The sequence below is a fragment of the Podarcis cretensis genome (genome assembly GCF_951804945.1).
Source record: "Podarcis cretensis genome assembly, chromosome: 9".
In the NCBI taxonomy this organism is placed as follows: Eukaryota; Metazoa; Chordata; class Lepidosauria; order Squamata; family Lacertidae; genus Podarcis; species Podarcis cretensis.
In genome coordinates, this window is record NC_137178.1 from 71,325,612 (window position 1) to 71,349,887 (window position 24,276).

The 24,276-nt window shown below is 43.1% G+C and overlaps 1 protein-coding gene across 3 annotated transcripts in view; it reads right to left on the minus strand.

The window, feature by feature from the left end:
• The window catches only part of PPARGC1A (PPARG coactivator 1 alpha), a 669,056-nt gene that overhangs the window by 355,223 nt on the left and 289,557 nt on the right, over positions 1–24,276 (minus strand). The window contains exon 1 of one of the 3 annotated variants that reach the window (XM_079989671.1): positions 411–510. The exons of the other annotated variants lie outside the window; for them this stretch is intronic. Within the exon in view, the coding sequence (XP_079845797.1) occupies positions 411–491 (81 nt within the window). The 5' untranslated portion in view covers positions 492–510. Of the gene's footprint in view, positions 1–410; positions 511–24,276 lie in introns of those variants that run through there. 3 annotated transcript variants of the gene reach the window in all.

Below are 24,276 nucleotides of genomic sequence, written 5' to 3' on the forward strand. Positions count from 1 at the left end.
GTTGCTTTCTGTGTTTATAATGCAATAAACTTGCAACTACACAAGAAGAGAGAAAGCCCCGTGCTTTTCCTTTAACAGTGCAGAGCACACCTGCAGCTTGTTAATGTAAGTACCATTATTAAGGGAAGTATAAATTTAGAAATGTCTACAGATTTTCAAAACCTTGCTTATCACCACCCCCACCCCCTGCAATTTGAACTAAACAGATTTGGAATCGCCTAGCCATTCTCCCAAGACAATGAAAACATAATGATCACTGATTCCCTGCGAATCGGCTTCCGCAAACTGCTGAGCTGCAAATCAACGAAGCATATTTCATTTGTACTTAGCCTGCAAAGTTTAGCGATTACTGGCACTTAAGACATAACAGCATACTTCCAAGCATTCACAGACACCTTTATATCACTGACCTGCCAGCTAGGCTCCCGTCGTAGCCCTTTTATCCAGTCTTCCTCCAAATCCTTATTCTCCCTCGCGCGTGTTTCATCCATAGCAGATGTGGCTTGCACAATCTCGATTGGCCACTGGCTGTTAGACTCTCTTTGTAAGCCTTTTAACCACCGCGGCAGCAAGTGCAGTTCAGAGGCAGACTGTCATGAGGAAAATGTCATGCCTCAAAATGGGGTTTTCCCCCTCTCCTCCTCCTTTTGACATGAAGACCCTGCTTTGGGGGGGGGGGGGAGAGCCAAATCACACACAAAAAAGTGTGAGTGCTCTCCAACATGTGCTGACAGGCCCCATAAGTGTCAAAGTTATAGGTAGGGAGTTCACCACAGCTTAGCTGGGGGGCAGGGGGAGTTTATGTGGCAAAGTTATATATATATATATATATATATATATATATATATATATATATATATATACACATACATACATACATACATACATATATATATATAAGCCCATGTGGATGCAAAAGGAGAATGTGATGCTAACAAAATAATTTCCTTTTTCCCCCCTACCTCAGATTTTTAGTGTGTGATGCTAATAAAGTACAATTTGAAAAAAGCAGGGAGGAGGGCAAATAAATAAATAATCCATAAATAACTACAGAATCCGCTTATAGGATAGTCAGTTTTGACAAGTATACATGATCCCATCATTCCGTCGCACTTTACAAGAAACAATACACAGGATAGGGCTATTCAGATAGGAGCAGGCTATATTCTGATGATTGGAATCACCACAGTTTACCCTCCACCCCAGTTGTTCATAGCCTCCAACATTTCTCCAATGAAAATTTTAAAAAGGTAACGGACCCCTGACAGTTAAGTCCAGGCGCAAATGACTCTGGGATTGCAGCGCTCATCTCGCTTTACAGGCTGAGGGAGCCGACGTTTTCCGCCGACAGTTTTTCCGGATCATGTGGCCAGCATGACTAAGCCTCCTCTGGCTAAACCAGAGCAGTGCATGGAAACGCTGTTCACCTTCCCGCTGGAGTGGTACCTATTTATCTACTTGCACTTTTTGGGGTGCTTTCAAACTGCTAGGTTGGCAGGAGCTGGGACCGAGCAAAGGGAGCTCACTCTGTCACGGGGATTCGAACATAGGGGCATCCTATTCAATAATAATAATAATAATTTTTATACCCTGCCCAACTGACTGTGTTGCCCCAGCCACTCTGGGCAGCTTCAAACATGTATAAAAACACAATGAGACATTAAACATTAAAAAAAACTCTTCCCTACACAGGGCTGCCTTCAGCTGTCTTCTAAACGTTGCACAGTTACTTATCTCTTTGCCTTATGGGTCACACAACTCCATACCCTCCAACATTTATTAGATGAAAATAGGGATGTTCTAAGGAGAAGCGGGACATTCTAGAATCAAATCAAAAACCGGAATGGCTTCTGTAAATCTGGGAGGGTCCCTGGGAAATAGGGACAGTTGGAAGGTCTGGTTGTTTCCCCAGCCACACTTTTTCCGTTTTTCTCGAAAGTAAATGGCTGTCATCCATTTGTGGGGAGAGGCGGGGAAGCAATAGCAATTTTAATATTGCAATTTTGAACTTCATTTTGTGTTTTTATAGTTTTGATTATATGCTGCATGTCACCCAGCGTATGTAACATCAGTTGTTGGGTGTCTAATAAATACAATAAATAAAAAGTACAGTAAATGACCTTTCCCCATATTATTAATAAATACAGTAAGTATATCAGAAAAGTGGTGAATTCCTCAGCATACATATACAAGGGTTTCAATGCATGTGCATCAATCAGGAGTGGTTTCCATTTATTTACATGGAATAAAAATGCACAATTTCGGTATATGGAGTAAAAGTATGGGACAAAGCGTGTTCTCCTTCATGGAGAGCACGTGTTGCGGTGGGGGCCGCCAGGACACTCCAAAGTTGGGGGCGGGCTAATGGATCATTGGCCACTGATGCGATTGGAGCTTCCCTTGTTGTTGGGAAGAAGTTAATGTTGCCATTTGTTGACTGACAGCCAGAAATGCTAAAACTCCTTGCACGAGGCTAGGGCTTCCTCTTTTCACCCGTGCATCGGATTGCCCATTGCCCCCTCCCTAGAATTAGGGTTGTTCGCTTTGACCTTGCTACGCCTGTCATGGGGTCGTCTTCTCTTGGGGCAGGGGCCTGGTAGGAATTTTCTCCATCTGGCTGATTGGCAGGGGTCATTTGGTTTTTGCCTACTACGTAGCAAATCGTCACAACTTGTAAGGTTTATGGTTTGGTTGGTTGAGGGGCATGGATTGGCTGTGCCTGCCCCTCTAATGCTGCTGCTGCAAGGGATTCCATTAAAGGAATCGGGGGCTAACTATTGCTTGTCCACCCTGTCAAGGGGGCTTGGGCCCTAGCAATGAGCTCCTGGTTGCATTTGGGGAGGGCTGAGGGCAGGTTCCCTGCTCCGTCGCTACCCCCAAGTGTATTCCCCCATTCTGACTTTCGCATCATGCGGAATGTCAGTCTGTCCCCCATGGTGGGAGCAGATAGTCGCAACCAATGCCTAAGCAACCACTCACATTTTTGTATTTTAATAAAGTTGTGGCCAAAATTATGCCAAAAACCTTAAACAAAGAATTCTCTGTGATGTGTGAGTTATTGGGGTGGCCCTGGGGACCTCGACACGCAAAAGAAGTGAATACACACAGAAGGAGGCAGAGGATTAAATAGAAATCTGAGCTAATTGAGGTCAGGCAAAGGGAAGTAAGCAAGGGTGAGAGGTAGAACCTGATTCTATATCTGAGAAGGGCGAGTAATAATGGGGCGATTTAGGGTGAAAACCAAGGATTGGATAGAATCTGTAGAACTACAACCATTGGCAATTTTAGATGTGAGAACAATTAAAGCTCTGCACTTTGGGCTCTTCTGAGGCTTTGCTTTTAGCAAAAGCACATCTGCATCGTGTGACACATATCATGACCAAACACAGCTTCAAAATAAATAAATAAATAGGTTCCTGAAACAATGCATAACGTGGTCTAAAAAGCAAATTTTATTTTTGTATTTTTGTTGGTTTTTTTTTCTTTTTTCCTGTTTTGTCTTGTATTGTGTTGTTGTTTTTTTGGAAAACTTTAATAAATATTCTTTAAAAAAAAAAAAAAAGCTAATTTTCCTCTGCCAGAGCATGGTTTGACTTTAGCTCTCATGTTGCATTTTAAGAGAAGGAATGAACATGATAATCGGATACACATATGGGGTACTTTATTTTTAGATCAAGAGAGCAAGCGGTAAACCAATATGAACACAGGAAGAATACTTTTTTTTTTTTTTGATAGACACAATGAGACACACCAGACAAGCAACAAAAAGAGATAAAAAAGTTTGTGATCAAGTTAGCTGTTTTCCAGATATGTTAATATGGTAATGATTATTTAAAAGTGGAGTTCTTCCTCACTGTAAGCAGACTTTGTTACAGGGCAATATGGAGAATATATAGAAATAAATCAAATGAGAGAATGGTTGATTTCTCCATTGCTCATCATGCAGAATAAACTATCTAGAGTTGATAATATACAGGTCGCACTCGGAAAATTAGAATATCGTGGAAAAGTTCATTTATTTCAGTAATTCAACTTAAAAGGTGAAACTAATATATGAGATAGACTCACGACATGCAAAGCAAGATATGTCAAGCCTTTGTTTGTTATATTTGTGATGATCATGGCGTACAGCTGATGAAAACCCCAATTTAACCATCTCAGAAAATTAGAATATTAAATGAAATCAGCAAAACAAGGACTGCAAATAGAGCAATATTGGACCTCTGAGAAGCAGAAGCATGCATATGTACTCAGTACTTGGTTTGGGCCCCTTTTGCATCAATTACTGCCTCAAGGCGGCATGGCATGGATGCTATCAGCCTGTGGCATTGCTGAGGTGTTATGGAAGACCAGGATGCTTCAATAGCAGCCTTCAGCTCTTCTGCATTGCTCGGTCTCCTGTCTCTCATCTTTCTCTTGGCAATGCCCCACAGACTCTCTATGGGGTTCAGGTCAGGCGAGTTTGCTGGCCAATCAAGCACAGTAATCCCATGGGCACTGAACCAGGTTTTAGCACTTTTGGCAGTGTGGGCAGGTGCCAAAGTCCTGCTGGAAAATGAAGTCAGCATCCCCATAAAGTTGTCTGCAGAAGGAAGCATGAAGTGCTTCAAAATCTCCTGGTAGACAGCTGCGTTGACTCTGGATTTAATGAGGCACAGTGGACCAATACCAGCTGATGACATGGCTCCCCAAATCAACACAGACTGTGGAAACTTCACACTGGATTTCAAACATCTGGCATTGTGTGCCTCCCCATTCTTCCTCCAGACTCTGGGTCCTTGGTTTCCAAATGACATGCAAAATCTGCTCTCATCAGAAAATAAATTTAGGGAGCCATGTCATCAGCTGGTTTTGGTCCACTGTGCTGGGGGGGGGGAGGGAGCAGGCAGACCATTTGGGCAGTGCAAAGCCGGCATGTACCCAAGCCATTGCATCTCTCCCAGGAGAGATGCATGGCTCAGGTGCGCTGCAGGCCCCGCAGTGAGTGCCGCTCGGCATTTTGTCACCCCTCTCAGTGGTGACACCCGGGGTGACCTGCCCCCACCATACCCCCTTCCTCCGCCCCGGTGCAAAGATCGTGCCCGAGGTTCTGCACACCCACCTGGCTCTGCCCCTCCCTCCCTCTGATTATTAGGCAAAGGTGTGAAGGGGGATCTGGGCATGCACAACAGGAAGACCTGCAAAATCAGGGTTCCTAATCCCATGGAGAAGCCTACATCCAACTCCCACTGCAAACTTTCATCTAACACAGGTTTCCTCAACCTCGGCCCTCCAGATGTTTTGAGACTACAATTCCCATCATCCCTGACCACTGGTCCTGCTAGCTAGGGATCATGGGAGTTGTAGGCCAAAAACACCTGAAGGGCCAAAGTTGAGGAAGCCTGATCTAACAGGAATTATGTCAGTGTTAGAGTGGCTTTGCTCTCTCTTATCCACACTTGCAAGGTGCTGGCTGAGTCAGAATGAGGACGGTCCAGCGAGTTGTCCCCACCACCACGAAAAGTGAGGGAATTGGCCAGCAGAGATCTGGAGGCAGGGGGAATCCCAGAAGATGTCCAATCTGCTCCTCCATCCCTGTCTTCCCCATAGCAAGCCCTTCTGCTCCCCCCCCCCCCAGCGCTTGCTACATCCTTCTCCTGATTGGGAGGAACTGTGAGCGAACATGTCCTGATGCAGAAAGGAGCTGGCAGCGGTTCTGGCACCCTACAAGGGGCCACTTTCTTTACAAGAGTTGGAGACACCTCCCTCTCTGCCTCCCAGGTCCAGGAGGACCCAGAAAAGAAAAAGCACAAAGAAGGTCAGCTTGTGCAGTGAAATGAGTGCCTGAAGACGTGCCCACCATCCAAACCCTTCTCTACTTAAGTACTTACGGCTCTGAGCTAAATAGGAAGTCTGCATTCTATAGTAATGAATGAGGGATTAGCAACGTGTATTGCCTGAAGTGCGTAAGGGGCTTACATATTGCCGTAGCCTAACAATAAAAAGCTTTGGAAATGAACTTTTGTGCATATATGGGGGAAGCTGGGTAGCAGGATACTAATACATGAATAGGGCCATTGTTGCTTTCCAATCTATATGGTAAATACAGATGGATACAAACCATCCTACTGAAAACGAGTCATGTTTTTGACATTCATGATTCCTAGATTTGTAATGCTCACCTTCAGCGTGCCCTTAAATTCTTTTCCAGCTCAGTTTTTTAATCTAAGCCCGAGAAGAACTTATCCCAGTCACACAGGTGGTTGCTGCAGTGCCTACTGTGGCAGCAGAGAGGAAAATTTATCTCCCATCAGCCTCTTCAGGTACCCTGAAACAATTACAGTTTCCAGGGCTCCTAGCATCCAGATTACTAGTATTCCAGGTACTGGAAATAGAAATAAAGTGGGATAGCAAGTGAAGAGGAGGAAAGAAGAGGAAGGGACCCCAACGTCCCACCATCCTGCTGTGGTCATAGCAACCACAACCGAGAAGTTTAGACGGAGGCCTCCATCCCCCACTACCACCACCATGCAGCCTCCACCGCTGGATTAAAAAAAAAAATAGTGCCCACAGGAGAAACGGCCAACGACTACAGATTTAGAACTGCAATTATAAACTGATTACTCAATACTTTCCCCCTAGCATCCTCCAGTTTCACTCATTTGATGAATTCAAGCTGAACTGAGGGACTTGCCCACCTCTACTGAAGACCACCTCACAGATTATTATTTTTAATGTCCTCTAATTTTAAGGCTCCAGCCGATGGAACGGACAAGACCAATGGTGAGTCCAGTGGTCAAGAAGGCAGTCACTGCATGTGTTGTAGAAGGAAACAAGAGGCAGATGGGGCTTGTCAACCTGGGAAGGTAGCCCACGTAGGAGAAGAATAACTCTGATCATAAACCTCTGCTACTTTGCAGCTATACTCATTCACATGAGAAAGGCTTCAGAAGTAAAACCTGAGGAAAAATCCATACCCACTGCCTTGAGAGACATCTTCAGGAGAAGAAGAGTCAAATCAAATCAAACTTTATTGTGGTCAACGACCAGACAGGAGAAGAATAGGCAAAGAAGTACCATATTTTTTGGCTCTATAAGACGCACCAGACCATAGGGCGCACCTAGTTTTTGGAAGAGGAAAACAAGAAAAAAAATATTCTGAATCCCAGAAGCCAGGACAGCAAACGGGATCGCTGCGCAGCGATCCCACTGGCTGTCCTGGCTTATGGGAAGAGCTGCACGCAGCCTCTCCCAGGCAAGGGGAGCCTTCATCCCCTGCCCGGGAGAGGCTGTGTGTGGCTAAGGCTCCCCAAGAACCGTGCTCCCTTTAAAGAGCGTGCGGAGTGTGTGCGCAGCTCTTAGGGGCTTTTCCCCGAGGAGGGAGAAGGGCAGCCCTTCTCGCTCCTTGGGGAAAAGCCCTGAAGAGCCACACACACACTCCACATGGCTCTTTAAAGGGAGCTCTGAGCAGAGCCTCCCTCCTGCATTCGCTCCATAAGACACACACACATTTCCCCTTACTTTTTAGGAGGGGGAAAGTGTGTCTTATAGAGCGAAAAATACGGTAAATCCTATACAAGTTTGGTTGGATGGCTTCTTGTATGCCTCCTGCCAGCAATTCCTGCATCCAGGCTGATTCCCAACATATTGCTTCCTTTGGAGCACACCAGCAAGACAGGGGTGGCAGAGACTTGTTGTGTGAGCAGCCCAGGACCTCCACACATACCAGCCAGACTGGCGCCCCAGAGAGGTCACAAAAAACAATGCAGGAGGCAGAAGTTATGAGTTAGTTTTGACTTCAACCCCAGAGGTGCACTCTGTTGTTTCTCAAGATGGACAGGTAGCAAACAACAATTTTAAGGGCAAAGCTAAAGTCTAAGGGAATGGTGATTGGTTGCAATTTCCTGTTGAGTATTCACTTAGTAGCAAACCCAGACTCCCGTCTGTGTAGCATACACAATACATCTGATACATCTTTACTGAATGAAGGTTGTCTAAGCAAAACGACAAACTGAACAGAAGGGGAACACTTAAGTTGGGACCATAGGTTTCAGCGATTGTTTAAATCTATGGTACATTGGACTTCAATTATTTTCATGTAATTATTTCATGGTCTCTCTCTCTCTCTGTCGCAACAAAGGTGCTGTGCAAATTGTGCCGAATATGAAAACATTTATTGATGGAAATCAGCAAACTTTTTTACTCAAAGAGTGCTTGAATTATTTTGAAATGTGAGAGCCCGAAGCAAAGAAAACACATTAAAAAACATCATATGAAGGGAAACAGCAATTTCCCTCTTTCGAATCTGTCACTTATTTGCTAAGAATCAAATCTAATTCAATGCAGTTAAAGAGGTTTCATATATCACTCAAATGTGTGCGTACACACCCAAGGAAACAGATCTGCTTAGCAGTTGTTCTTTGAGGACAGTCTGAAGGTATATAATACAGTTTCATCACTAAAGATACCCAGGTTGGTGAGCCCTACAAACTTATTTGAACAGGGCTGAAGGAGAATGATATAAAAGCTGCTGCTCAGAGGAAGTTATAAGTAATGAATAAGATAAGTTATTTTATTTATGAAGGCAATTTGCAAACATGTAATAAAACAGCTAAACATAGTTTTAAAATAGTGCAGAAATAACAGGCAATGGATTCAAAAACAATACAAAATGAACAGCCAGCTGGAAAAGCTTGTCAAAAAAGAAAATAAAAAAGCCTTCAATTGCCTCCAGAAAGTACAAATACTAGGTGTCGGTTATATCTCTACTCTACGGGGATGCTGTTCCACAGAAAAGGGGCAGCCATATTAAAAGCCACGTTCAGTGTTCGTGGAGTGGGCTTCAGATAGCTCTTCTGCAGAAAGCGGTGAAGGGATGTGGGTGGCGCTGTGGGTTAAACCACAGAGCCTAGGGCTTGCCGATCAGAAGGTCGGCGGTTCGAATCCCCGCAATGGGGTGAGCTCCTGTTGTTCGGTCCCTGCTCCTGCCAACCTAGCAGTTCGAAAGCACATCAAAGGCTCCACCTACTGGTGAATAAACCCACTTGTTTCTATCCAATGCCTAAGCCAATACCTTTTCATTGCTGTAATCAATAAAGTTGTGGCCTTTTCTAGCCCATTAACCTTATATCACGTGTCCTTGTGTCTTCATTTCACTTCGCGGGGTCGGGTCCTCGAACCACAACCCCAGAGTCGTCCATAACTGAACCTGATGGACAGGGGTCCCTTTAACTTTACTGGGTATATAAGAGATCAGGAGGTATTTCAAGTAACCTGACCATAAGCTGCATGGGGCAGAAAGGCAGACAGTGAGAGTCCTAGAAACAAGGTGTCAATGCACGATTTGCAGGCTCTGGACCAATCTCAGTGGTAGCTCTACATAGAGTGCATTGCAATAATCCAAACTTACCAATGTATGGACAACTGTGGCCAAACTATTCCAACCCAGGAATGGCTGTAGTTGTCTTGCTACGAAAAGAAGTGCACCTCCAATGAGAGCTGGAGCGAGGAGCTCCATCGGACTGCACATTCAGGGAGAGTGCAACCTTTTTAAAGGCAGGCAACTTCATGACTTATCAGACCCGGATACCACTCCTTCAGAAAACCTCCATCTTGCCAGTATTCAACCTCAGTTTATTATCCCTCATCCAGCCCACCATTTCGCCCAGACACTGTTTCAGGGCCATTTCTGCCATTTCCAATTCAGATGTTAGAGATTAGGTATCAGCAGCTTACTGATGACAACCCTCTCCAAATTTCTTAATTACGTTTTGAACAAATATTCATGTATTTCAGAATGCAGTGGCAAGATTCCTAACAACAAGAGTTAGTGTTTTAATCACTTTACTCCATTGTTAACCAGGGTCACTGCCTACCAGTTCATTTTCAAGGGCACCTAGAACTCCCAGCTATCTTCTGATGCAGGAAGGCCCTTTTGGAAGCCCAAGCTACATCATAAGTTGGTGGAGAAAGGATAAGGGCCTTCTCTGTTGCAGCACACAAAACATGAACCTCATTTATCTCCCTCAGCATTAGTTTTCTATTACCATTTAAATACATTTTTTGCTTCAGTTCTAGAGGCAGAAATGTAGTATTGTAAATTTATGGCTGCCTGTTTTGTTGTGTTTTTAAAGTATTACATTACACAATTGGTTTTTTAAATTTATGATGATAGCCACCTTGAGTGCTTCACTCTGAAGAGGAAAGGCAGGATAAATACCGTATATCTAAATAAAGAGATATGTTGCCTGTTTAGGGCTTTAGCCTATAGGTTACTTTATACATAAGTAACTGTCTTTTTCAAGTCCACATATGACTTGGCAGAAAGCTTGTCCCAAACTTCAGACTACTATGAGGCATTTTACATGCACTCGAGTTATAATTTTTACTTTGTATAGCGTGGAATTCAGGAGGTTATTACAATTAAATAAATAAATATACCGCCCTTCATCCAAAGATCGCAGGACAGTTTGCAGCATAACAACACAAAATACATAACATAATAATTAAAAACAATACGCCCCCCCAGAGGCACATTTAAAAGGCTATAGATCATAGGAGAAAACACCTAGGGGTTGAGTTCCCTTCAACCCCCCTCCCCAATAAAATATTTGAGGGTTCTGGGGAGGGCAAAGTTGATGGGCAGTGTCATTCAAATGGTGTGCATGCTCCACACTACCAGTTATACAGGGTGGGGCCTACTTCCCCCCCCCCAATTATTTTATTCAAGTTGGCATTCCTGCTACAGATTGTTTGATCACAAAAGGCCTGGTTTAAGAGGAATGTTTAGGTGACAACGATGCCAGGTGAACCTTCCAAGGGAGAGCATTTCACAAATGGGGTGCCACCACAGATAAGGCCCATTCTCGTGTTGCCATCCCACGACCTTTCATGAAGGGGGGCAGACAAAGAAGGCCCTTAGAAGATGATTGCAGGGTCCAAGTCAGTTCATATGGGGAGAGACTTTGAATTGGACCCAGAAATAAATCGGCCGACAATGCAGTAAGACCAGGATTGGTGTTCCATGCTCTAACCATCTTGCCCCAATGAGCACCATGTCTACTGAATTCTGCACTAGCTGAAGTTTCCACACTATCTTCCGAGAAAGCCCCACATATAATGCATTACAGCAATCTAACCTTGAAGTTATCAGAGCATAGACAACACAAGTAAGGCTATCCCTGTCCAGCTATGGGTATAGCTGTCAAAGCCAATAAAAGGCACTCCACGCCATCAAGGCCACCTGAGCACCAAGCAACAGCAATGGATCTATGAGTACTACCACTTATCAAGAGTGGGCAGCCTCCCATCCAGCAGGTCTCAGGAACCACCCAATAACAGTGCCTCAGTCGTATCTGGATTGAGCTTTGGTATATTGGCTCCCAACCAGTCCATCACTGAGGTAAGACAAGGGTCCTGCACAACCACTGTCACACCTGCAGATGTAAAGGAGAAGTAGAGCTGTGCATCATCAGCATACTGCTGATAGCACACTCCAAAACTCCAGATGACCCCACTCAGCAGTTTCATGTAGATGTCAAACAGCATGGTGGATAAGATAAAACCCTGAGGAACACCTCGCAGAAGGCTCCATAGGGCCAAAAAGCATTCCTCAAGCATCATCTGCTGGAAAGAACCATTCAAATAGGAACGGAACCACCACAAAATGGTGCTGCTACCCTTAACTTGGACAAACACTCCAAAAGGATACCATGGTCAATGGTATCTAAAGCTGCTGAGAGGTTGAGGAGAATTAAGAGGGACACATTTTCCCTGTCTCTCTCCCAGCAGAGGTGAGATCAAAGCAGTTTCTGTGCCAAAACCAGCCATAAATCCTGATTGAAATAGATCTAGTTTTCCCCAAGAGAGGAAAGAGAGGTTACATCTGAGCTATATGTTTCCTGTCTCAACCCAGCTGCCCTTTACCAACATGAAGTCCTTCCTCTGTCTTTCCAGTAAGTCATCAGAAAGTAGCCTTTTTCTCTATTTCCTGCAACTTCAAAGCTTCTCAATGAATTTCACATTTCTTAATGCCAGATTGTCATTACTTTGAGAGCAGAGGCTCAAGATCTTAACAGAGTGGGCATGCATGGTTCTTATATTTATTAAGGAAGAAAACAAAAAATGACAAGTGAATAAAGCAGGCTACGGATTTTGTATAAATCAATACTGAGTATTATAAAATGTCAGAAAATATCAAATGAGGGGGAAAGAATCAATAAATACCCTTTGAATTAAGGGAGTGATTAATATTCCTTACCAGTTAGATAAACTAGACAGCACACACGCACGTGCATATCCCTTGTTTGAAGAAATACCCAATATTTGCCCTAGGACCACAACATCTGAGTACCTATCCCTGTGCTAAGTCATATGATCCACATAATACATAATTAACTGACAGGGCTGGTCCAGATGCAGTTGGAATCTGTGGTTGCATAATTCAGATCACTTGCTTCCCCTTCCTCATCTTCCTCTTTGTGCTTAAGATATTAAATGTGTCCACTTGGGGTTTTTAACTAGGTAGCGTTCTACATTACATATGTTCATGGGAAATGGAGTTTTTATACAACTTTCCTCCTATTTATTTATTTATCTAGCCAAGCATGTAAAGCTGAATGCACACATTAAATGTGTGCGAGTAACAAATTACCTGTACTCTAAAGCAGTACAATGCCATTCCAATTTTAGTTCAGAAAAAAAGTGGATGTTAGCTATCAGACGTCTGGGAAACAGTGGCCTAGCCAAATATTATCAGGGCTTTCACTATGGAATCAGTATAAGTTGGTATTTAATTAATAATAGCAGTACAGTGGTACCTCAGGTTATATACCCTTCAGGTTACATACGCTTCAGGTTACAGACTCCGCTAACCCAGAAATAGTACCTCGGGTTAAGAACTTTGCTTCAGGATGAGAACAGAAATCGTGCTCTGGCGGCAGCAGGAGGCCCCATTAGCTAAAGTGGTGCTTCAAGTTAAGTACAGTTTCAGGTTAAGATCGGACCCCCGGAACGAATTAAGTACTTAACCCGAGGTACCACTGTAGTTGACTACCACCCACAATAACAACTGAAAAAATGTCATTGTGTGATAGGTTATCTGAAGAAGTATTTACGTAAATACAGTACTTTGTATTAAAGGTCCTCATACTTATTCATAAACAAATGTGTTAAATCTCAAGCAGTTATGTAAATATCAAATTGTGTTGCCTCCTCTGCCTTTGGATCTCAAGCACTCCATGACCTGTAATGTCAAATGTCAGATTTTGCCTCAGCTGTCCAAGCTAGCTTCTGCAAGTGCGATCAGATCTTCTCATATGCAAACAGTCTCTTCAGAATATGTTTACGACCAGATTTGCAGATAAAGTCAGTTAGCATATCACCCAGTCAACAGAATAATTATTTATATAAACATGGCATTTGGCTAATGAACAGCTTCAGAAATTGCTTTTAGAACTTGGTACCTGAGCAATTTTATTTATCGCAGTAACATCTATTAAGTAATGTTAAACAGATGTTTGCACATTTTAGTAAGCCAAAGGCTGTGAAAAGAAGATTTAACACATTACTAACAACTGCTTAAGCGTCAGATTTTGCAAACCCATAGATTTTGCAAGTGATTCCCCCTCCCACCCGCCGCAACATGTATTTAAAGTCGTATGGTAGCTGATGGCATTGAGAAAATTCAAACCCTCCCTCTCACATTTCATACGGCAAAGGCAGGTCAAGTTTACACAAAAGAATCCAGGGAAATAGTGTGACTTCCCTGGGTAAAACGCTCAGTGTTACGGCAATCAGGTCTGCTGACCCACTGCAGACCCAAGTCTGAAGAAATATAACACAATCTCCCCTGGCACTTGAATGCCAGCCTTCAACACAAGTCAGTTTGACTTTGTTGATCCAGCAAAAAATGGAATTACCTAACACATCTCCTTTTATTATAATAGCAGAACTGGTGGTTTTAGTAGCAATGGTACAGCTACATGGTGATTTAAGAAGCACAAACACATGCAGATAAAACCCAAAAGCTTATGTATCCACTTGTGAAGATAGCCATGGCCTGGAAGACCAATTGAGAGTATACCTTGGGTGTCTGCTATAGACCTCCAAGCCAGGCTGAGGACGTGGATGGTGACTTCCTAAAGCAGATTACAACATTTTTAAAAAGGGGAGACTTCAACTACAGTGGTACCTTGGGTTACATACGCTTCAGGTTACATACACTTCAGGTTACATACGTTTCAGGTTCCAGACTCCTCTAACCCAGAAATAGTACCTCGGGTTAAGAACTTTGCTTCAGGATGAGAACAGAAATCGTGCTCCGGCAGCGCAGCAGCAGCAGGAGGCCCCATTAAGCTAAAGTGGTGCTTCAGGTTAAGAATAGTTTCAGGTTAGGAACGGACCTCCAGAACAAATTAAGTACTTAACCCGAGGTACCACTGTACCCCAATATCCATCGGAACTCAATATACTTCCTGAAAAATACCCTCAAAACTGCAGGTTAGCAATGATCCTTTGGGTTTCTAAAGGAAAAGAGAACAATACAATACCACCTACGTAAATACAGTACTTTGTACAATCAAAGTGTTGGTGCTGACCTTTAAAGCCCTAAACGGCCTCGGTCCAGTATATCTGAAGGAGCATCTCCTCCCCCATCCCGGACACTGAGGTCCAGCTCCGAGGGCCTTCTGGCGGTTCCCTCACTGTGAGAGGCCAAGTTACAAGGAACCAGGCAGAGGGCCTTCTCGGTAGTGGCGCCTGCCCTGTGGAACGCCCTCCCATCAGATATCAAAGCGATAAACAACTACCTGACATTCAGAAGACATCTGAAGGCAGCCCTGTTCAGGGAAGTTTTTAATATGTGACATTTTAGTGTACTTTTCATCTTTTTTAGAAGCCGCCCAGAGTGGCTGGGGAAACCCAGCCAGATGGGCGGGGTACAAATAATAAATTATTATTATTATTATTATTATTATTAGGCATGTCCAACTCCCAAGAGACTGTGATCTACTCCCAGTATAAAAAAACAGGCAGTGATCTACCCATTGTCATTGGAGGAAGGAGGAGCGTGTGTGGGGTGGGTAGATTGCACAGATTTTTTGGGGGGGAGGATTGCACAGAGTTTTTTTTAGCTCTCCCCCCCCCCCCAGTAACTTTTTGTACACAATAAGGACCCCACAATCTACCAGGATCAGCCAGGGATCTACCAGTAGATCTACCAGTAGATTGTGATCTACTGGTTGGACATCCCTGACTTATATGAAATGCACATGAAGTGTCCTTCACACACCCCTTGGCAGGGAGTGCCCTCCTCTTCACTCTGCTCACCAACCGCCATCTTCACCTCAAACTCCAAGCATCACCTCAACCTGATCTCACACTTTTCTTCTCAACTGCCTCAAATCACCCCAGACCCATCTTTCAAGCCCACTTTGTTTCATCTCTCTCAGCCCTATATTTGGGCAAATTCCCAGGCCACACCACCTCAGACTGTTGTCATGCTGTAATCAGTCCATCTAGAGGCAGTGCCTCCCCCTTTTTAAAATGCACAGCTTGATTAGAATTTGGCGGGAACTGGATCACGCCCAGGGGCTGCCAGTTGACCATTTATTTCACTGCTGTTGTCCCACAAAGTCCTAAATTAAGAGATACTGCTTTGACTGGAGAAAGAGCTAACACATACAATTCCTGATACCAATGTTTCCAAGAAAACTGAAGTGTCTGCAGAGACGTAGTCTTATGTCTTCATACTGCTAGTGGATTTTCACTCTGCCATCTTGCTAGCCAAGTAATTAAGGATTAGAAGCTTAACACCACAAAGGGTATTTTTACTTCATGGTTTTAACTTCTCCAGCAAAATAAAACACAAATCCTGTTGAATGATCTACCTGGTACATTTTCCCTCAGCTTGGAAGCAGATCTGAGGCTTAAATTCTGCATTTCATAAAAGAAACAAAAAATCCTGGACCCAGACATACAGTTTTCAGGAAACTCTTGGCAATCCCTTTCATGTGAGATGTTCAACTCCCGGTCTTCAGCCTTCTGGGACCTACAGGGAGTTTAGTTTAGACCAATCTTTCAGCTTGGAACTGAATTTCAGTGTTGGGCACACACTAGGAGGAGATAAGGCAGGCTGGCTTCCCAAACTTAAAGCAAAACAGAATCAGTATGGAGAGTTGTCTTCTGAGGTTAGGTTTTCTGACACAATCCATATGTTGTGCAAAGAAGAAGAAGAAGAAGAAGAGGAGGAGGAGGAGGAGGAGGAGGAGGAGGAGGAGGAGTTTGGATTTGATATCCCGCCTTTCACTCCCCTTCAGGAGTCTCAAAGTGGCTAACATTCTCCTTTCCCTTCCTCCCCCACAACAAACACTCTGTGAGGTGAGTGGGGCTGAGAGACTTCAAAGAAGTGTGACTGGCCCAAAGTCACCCAGCAGCTGCATGTGGAGGAGCAGGGAAGCGAACCCGGTTCCCCAGATTATGAGACTACCGCTCTTAACCACTACACCACACTGGCTCTCAAAGTGCACACAATGAAATGTGGGAATGAGATGTAGAACAAGCATTTTGTTCAGGATACTTTCCATATTGAATATGATATTGTGAGTTCATCATGGGCACACATAACAATTATGGGATTGTGGAAAAATACATTAGGGAGAAGTTTCACATGTAATCAACGTTGGCACCTTTGTAGCACTTTAGAATGTTCAAATCATGCATCAGTGTAGCAAATCTTTAGTAACCCTGTAGACTGAGGCTGAGATAATAGTGCCTCACCAAAGGTTGCCTAGTGAGTGCATAGCAGAGGTAAGGCTTCAAGTAGACACTTCAAACCTCACTGCCCCCACTTTTAGCCACTATGCTATATAAGTAAAATCTATAAAGGCACCATCAAGAACAATCATTCTGAGAAGCTGAGTCATTCCAATACTTTGTGATGTACATGCACAAGTTAGTTCAGCCTAGGCCAGTTTCCACTACAAACAATTAGAAGAAGAAAAAGACTATTGTAGGTTATACAGCTGACACTCTCAACCCACCCACCCTGAAACAAAAGTACTTTTAACTTTTCCCAGAAAGTGTGTCCTGGATCTCTGAATTTCAGACACAGAACTGGTCAATGGTTCAAACAATTAACCAGGTTTGTGTGAGACACTGGAATAATGGAGTAAAGTCTATGATGGATATAAGAAATGGCACCTGACCTCCATCACAGTTATTCATACTACCAAACTTCTAAGACAATATGCACTGTTTAAGATGCTGAAGTATGTTATCAAGCCTGATTCCTGTTATGTTCCTATTTCAAGCTTATAATAAGAAAGCATCTTTTGATTCTTGTACGTTTTTGGTAACATTACCTCCATTTCTCTCTCTCTCCTGCTCCTCTGTAGAGTGAAAAGCCAACATCCTTGCAAATGAATAATATTTTAGCTTATCCATATTATCAAGTGAAGAAGAACTTAAATGCCTTTAGTTTAATTTCTCACAAATCATCACGGGTGCTTGAGCAACAAATTGTCTGCTCTATCTCCCATGTTAGCAGATTAGTAACACTAACAATGTACAACACAGTAGTGTTGAGGATGGAGAGAGCGGGAGAATGGCATAAATCTTTAAAGTAATATATTATACTGGAGCGCCAGACAGATTTGATCGTGACAGATGGAAGCTCTTCTAACTCCTTTGATATTTAAGTAGGAGTGAGAACCATTTAATGAAAGGGGAAGTAATCAGACCCATTGTCCTTTTTAAAAACAAAACAAAAACCCAAACCCTCCCTCTCTTCCTTCTTTTAAAGTTGAAGTGACATAAAATATTTCTTTGCCTTTAGGGAAAGTTTCTTGCTAAGTATTCACTAGTAACTTGCAGTCTGACCGTCAATGGGGACAGACTACCATCAAAACGCGGATGGTGTATGGGACACGGGTGGTGCTGTGGGTTCAACCACAGAGCCTAAGACTTGCCAATCAGAAGGTCAGCGGTTCAAATCACCGCGACGGGATAAGCTCCCGTTGTTCGGTCCCTGCTCCTGCCAACCTAGCAGTTCAAAAGCACGTCAAAGTGCAAGTAGATAAATACCGTAGGTACCGCTCCAGCGGGAAGGTAAACAGCGTTTCCGTGCGCTGCTCTGGTTCACCAGAAGTGGCTTAGTCATGCTCGCCACATGACCCGGAAGCTGTGCGCCTGCTCCCTCGGCCAATAAAGCGAGGTGAGCACCGCAACCCCAGAGTCGTCCGTGACTGGACCTAATGGTCAGGGGTCCCTTTACCTTTACCTTTACCATGAAAACATAACACCAATGCTTAAAAGCATCTACTGATTGCGTATGTATTACTAGGCCTGGTTCAAAGTGCTGGTATTAATTTTTAAGGCTCTTAAGAACATTATAAGAACTTTATTAATTTATAAGGCTCTTAAGAACTCGGGTCTTGGTTACCTTATGCCTGATCCTTTATATTCCTGCTTAACCAGTGAGATTTGGGAGAGGGTCGCTGTTAGTGGGTACAGATGTACAGCTTGTACCTACTAGAAGCAGAGGCAGATTTCGGGCAGCGTGACAAGTTCCACCACACTGGGTGCCAAGCCTAGGGGGTGCCATAGGCCACAGCAACTATGACATGTAACTGGAGCCCATATAGTAGCCAACAGGTGCAGGGAACATTCAGAAAGCACAGCCCTGTTTCTGAATCTTAACTGGCTAGGCAAACAAGAACAGATGCAGATTTAGCCACCCAGAGTAGCTGGGAAAACCCAGCCAGATGGGCGGAGTATAAATAATAAGTTGTTGTTGTTGTTGTTGTTGTTGTTGTTGTTGTTGCAGCACAACCAGTTATGACGCACTAGGCACCAAGCCTAGGAGGCGCCATAAGGTGTTGCAACTGTGACGCAGTGAATTGAGCAGAATGGAAGGCGAGAGGGAGAGGGTGCCGAATTAGGGGCTCACACAGGGCACCGCTGAAATTTGAAAGACCAAAGTCCACCACTGACACGAGAGGGTGGAAGGCAGTATTGATGAGTTATCTTAGGTCAATTTAGATGGAAATTAGATACTTCAAACTGTTGCACATTACTTGGAACTGTAATTACAGTTGGAACTGTAATTACGTAATAAATAATTAAATAATGATAAAATTACTTGAAACTGATTATTATTATTATCATTAATTTAATTGTTTTGCCATTTTTTAAGCTGCAAAGAAGCATATAGATAAAAATAGATCATCAGCCTTTTTTGATTGTTGAGTGAAGTGTGCTTTCATTATTATCTGGGGGAAAACTGTGCCCCTGGTATCCATTTCTCAGAAACACTGCTTCCTATGAAAAATATAGTGCCTCTTTTTAATCAGCATCTTAAATACCTTAGACTTGCACTGTAAAATAATCATAGTTTCCTTCTTCCCCCCCCCAAACAAAGATAGCCAAATTAAGATGCAAACCTTTCTGCAATTCTGCAATAACCCAATTCCAGAGGCTCATGAAATAAACGCCTCCCCACTGCCAACCACATAACAACCTTCCTTTTACAAGGATAATGGTGGAAGAGGGGAAGTGGATTTTCCTTCCTTCCACCCCCTTATCCTGAAATACTCTGCAGTGCAGCAGTACTAAAAGAGCAGTGGCCAGACTTCCGGGTTGGCGCCCCCGGGTTGGCGCCCCCTCCGATCGGGAAGAACTTGCTCCGTGGAAAGTTGGGTCTGAACCGCCACAGCGAAGGCGGAGACCCATTGAAATCACAGGTGGAAGAAGCTTGTGAACCTGGGATACGGCTGGCACCTTTTGCGCCTCCCCTACTCGCGGGGAAACCCTGTTTTGGGGATCCGGAGCGACGTGGGGTGAGCGGCGCGGTGCTTTGAATCGACCGCTTCTTTCACGGAGTGAAGCCGCATTGCTGTTGCCGGAGAGCGCTGACTTTTTCTTGTGGACAATTGGATTTTAAACAACAACCCGTGAGTAAAATGGAAAATTGGATCTTTAAATATCTTAATTTGGCATCGAACGGGGAAGGTTCAAAACAGGAAGTCCGCCTTCCCCTTTTGTAAATAGACTGAAGCAAAGAGCTTACAAGTTAAGGTCTCGGAAAGCCTTATGTAAAGGATTAAACTTCCATCGATTGAAATTATTAGACCCCCCTTGGAAGCAGAAGAAGAGGGGGGAAATTTTGGACTGTGTATCCTGCAGGAGAGAGTGATTAAAATTAAATTACCACTGCTCTGAACCTGGGAACGGGCTCCCAGTGATTGACGTTTCGGGAGAGTTCATTGACAGCGAAGAGAATGGATGTTGACAGTCAGTTAAATAAGAGAAATATAATGTCTCCATTGTCCGCTTCTGCGTTTAAAAGGGAGGAAAAGTATCTGAAAATTGAAACTATCTTTACTTTTTGATCTGTGTTAGAAAAGATTGATACAAGTGGAGACTGTTCCCCTCTAGAGGGAGCTTTTGAAACTGTTACAAGAGTGGAGCTGGGAAATCTCCAGCTGCTTGATAAGAACTGTGAGAACTAGAGATTGACCTTGGATATTCAAGAATGTCGACAGGAGAAGCCTTATGGACTGCATTTGCTAAGATAAGCCACTTGTTGGAACAGCTTCATAAAAAGACGGATGCTATGACTACTAAAATTGACATTTTGGAACCAAAAGTGAGCACCAATACAGAAATTATTCAGGATTTGGCACAGGAATCTATTTCAACAGGACAAATTGCTGAAAAGGGGAAGGAGAAAGTTGCTGTTGTCGAACCTAAAGTAATACAAGGGGGAGCCTTAGCCTTACAGAGGCAAATTGAGGACTACAAGTTGAGGCCCTTTATGATTGAGACTAGAAAAAGTCAGATTTTGAAGATCGGAGCCTGGCCTGGACTAGAAAAGGAAAGTTGGAAAGATCCCTCTATGCAGGGATTAACTGACTTTTGGAATATGGACTTGGGTCAGGAGGAGATTGGAGTTCTGGGGGCCTTTGATTTTGGAGGAATTTTGAAACATGCCTGGAAATACTTTATGGACCCTAGTTTTAATTATGGAAATCTGGCTGACCTGTCGAGAAGGAATAAAAGTATTGTTGGATTGGAGTTTCCCTGAGATCTGCTCTTCAGCATCAAAGAATATGAAGAAGACTGGCAGAAGGGACGTGGAAAAGAGTTAAGAGCCTCGGACATAAGATCTCCAGGTTGATGGACTGTATGGAGTTGACGGAAGTGGCTGGTAGAGTCCGAGACTGGGGAGAGATGGTGGAAGAAGATTGGAAATTTAAAGTTTATATATAGAAATATTGTAAAATTAATGAGTGATAGAAAAATGTTGGAAGGAAATTTTATGGCTTTAGCTGAAATGCTATAAGGAGTTAAGCTTAAATAAGTATACAAATTTTAATGGAAACAAGATTAAAGATATGTTAAGACATTTATATGATAGAAAATAGAGAAAGATGGTAAGGAATTGCTGAAACAATTAATGGAAGTGGAATACAAAGAGGGAGGTGAGAGGAGGTCAATGACACAAGGGAATGAATATGGAAAAGGTATGATGTATGTTTTTAAATAGTTTTTGTTTTGTTGGGTTTAGTTTATTGTGTTAGTTTAATGTGTTAAGGTTGTGTTTTGTATTGTTTATGTATTGTATTGTTTTTTTCTTTCTTTTTGTTCTTTTTTTTCTTTTGTCTTCTTTCTTCCTTTTCTTTTTTGTAAGCTTTAAAAGTAATAAATATTATTTAAAAAATAAAAAATAAAAGAGCAGTGGCCAATGGGACGTGGGATCTTCACAAGATCTTCCATGTTGGCAGCAGCTCCTGTGAAGGCCCCAAGCTCCGTAATTTTGATTAGAGAACTATTAATTTTTTGATAATGCTGGTGACAGAAGATAGTGTAATGGTGAGAGCCCAGAGAAAGGGGATAGGAGAAGGAAATCCGAGATGTAATTTCCTGTCCAGACCAGAATGCTCAGATGGATTAAAAATGGACATTATTTTCCCAAAGGTTCTCCTGCTGAGAATGGGATTGTGTACATCAGGTGTGGCTCTCAACCTTTGGCCCTCAAAATGCTGCTGAACAATGACTACCACCAGCTTCTCAGCAAGCATAGCCAATGGCCAGGGGTCAGCAACAACTGGAAGGCAAAAAGTTCCCAACATCTGGTATGCATACGCAGTCCAAGTTCAAGTTGACTAGGCTGCTTTGTAGGAAAAATGTCTTGGGCTTGCCGGTCAGAAGGTTGGTGGTTCAAATCAGGGTGAGTTCCCATTGCTCGGTCCCAGCTCCTGCCAACCTAGCAGTTCAAAAGCATGTCAAAGTGCAAGTAGATAAATAGGTACCGCTCCGGTGGGGAGGTGAACGGCATTTCTGTGCACTGCTCTGGTTTCGGTGTTCCATTGCACCGGAAGCAGCTTAGTCATGCTAGCCACATGACCCGGAAAAACTGTCTGCGGACAAATTCCCGCTCCCTCGGCCTGTAAAGCGAGATGAACGCCACAACCCCAGAGTCGTCTGCGACTGGACTTAACTGTCAGGGGTCCATTACCTTTTACCTTTATATGCACATGGTATCTAAACACTTCCTGAGAACGTCTGCAAACAACACAGAACCGATTCTAAATCGAGCCAAGGAAAGTTCGCCCCATCACCAGAAGAAATCTGAAGTCATTAGGAGACATATTCTCTGTGAAAGCCAGATGGCCACGTTATGATTACACTCAATGACTTGATAATATCTATAGTGGAAAGGGTGGTTGGTATTTTAAAGTTCACTGAGTTCTTTTAACCTTGTCCAGATGTAAAATAGGCACTCTTCTTCCCAATCACCCATTAGAAACCCACAGAGTATTTCACCTCATAAAGGTTGCAGCAGCAACCATTGAGGTCACATCTGGAGTTGTGACAGTAAGCAGCAGTTCCTTGATCAATGGAGACCCCTGATGGTCCAAGCATTTTAGAACAAGGTTCTGATGCATGCAAGCGCCATCAAAGCAGTTGTGTGTCGAGTTAGCACAAAGCGGATGCGGCACAATAAGTCAAAACAATGAATGCCGCTACCAGGTAGCAGTGCTGTCAGGAGGCAGCCTTGTGAAGCACTAATGCAAAAGAGTTTGTCAGCTGTGGAGCACTGTTGACAGTGACCAACTGTAGTGGGAAGCAAAATGAGAGGGAGAATGAAGCATTTGCAGTTGTTTTTGTACCAGCAGCATCAAGGATCAAGGTCTGGCAGGGTAGAGGGATTTATTTTTTATCTTTATTTTTTTTATTTTTCGGGGGAAATAAAGAGCAGTTTGCAGTAGTCAGTGTAAGTTAAGTAATGGCTGCAACACAAACTTGGCAAAGGATATTTGCCTTCTGAAAATGACTTCCCTCTCCAGGACTGACAATTCAGGGACTCTGCTTTTGTTCTCGTTTCCTTGCAAATAATGGTTCTTTCTTTGGCTTACCAAACAATATTTACGCAGGACTGGATATATTGCTCTCATTAGAGCAAATACTACTTCCTAAATTGGGCTATTTGTGGCTCTGCACCTCAGGTTTCACTCATCCCTGATCTCAAATGCACTAAAAGCACATTATTGGTGCTTAAGATGCAAACAACTGCACTGAAAAATAGTGGTTCTTAACTCTGGTGAAAGAAGTTAAGAATTAATGGTTAGCTGAGATACGAAGGTGAATAGTAAACACAACATCCCTTTTTGATCACATGTTGTAATAGGGTTGTACTTGTTAGCAGATTAATTGTTCTCTCCTCCCCCAATTTATTTAATACCTTTAGAAAAAGCAGTAGCCATTTTGTGTGTGATAAAGAAACACAATAAAAGCAATTTCTCTCTTACAAGAAAAATTAAAAAGAGAGAGGGAATGAGCATTCCTGGTAATGCATTTTTGAATCCAGGATACCTTCTAATGAGGTTTCACCGTACAATAAATAACATTAATGAGACCCAGTGTTGCCCATATAATATATTTCCCTAATATAGCTTTAGATTTTCTCATGTTGTGTAGAAAACAAGCAGTCACCAGAAATGCCTTCGAATGGCACATTAAAAACCAAGCGCACAATTAAATATAAATGAATTCAGTAATTTAATTGCACTATTGTCATTTGGAGAGAGAAAAAAATCAGAAGAAAAGTAATTATGCCTTTTTTGAATCGGTAAATAATAAAGTGCTGAGGAAATGAGATAATATTTAAACAAACATCATTGCAGCTAAGAGTGATGCAAAGGAACAATTTATCCCTAGGTAAACTTTGCATCTGGTAATGTAGTGAAAGTTGGGTTTATTTCTTTTGTGAAATGGACACAATCCACCAGGCACTGC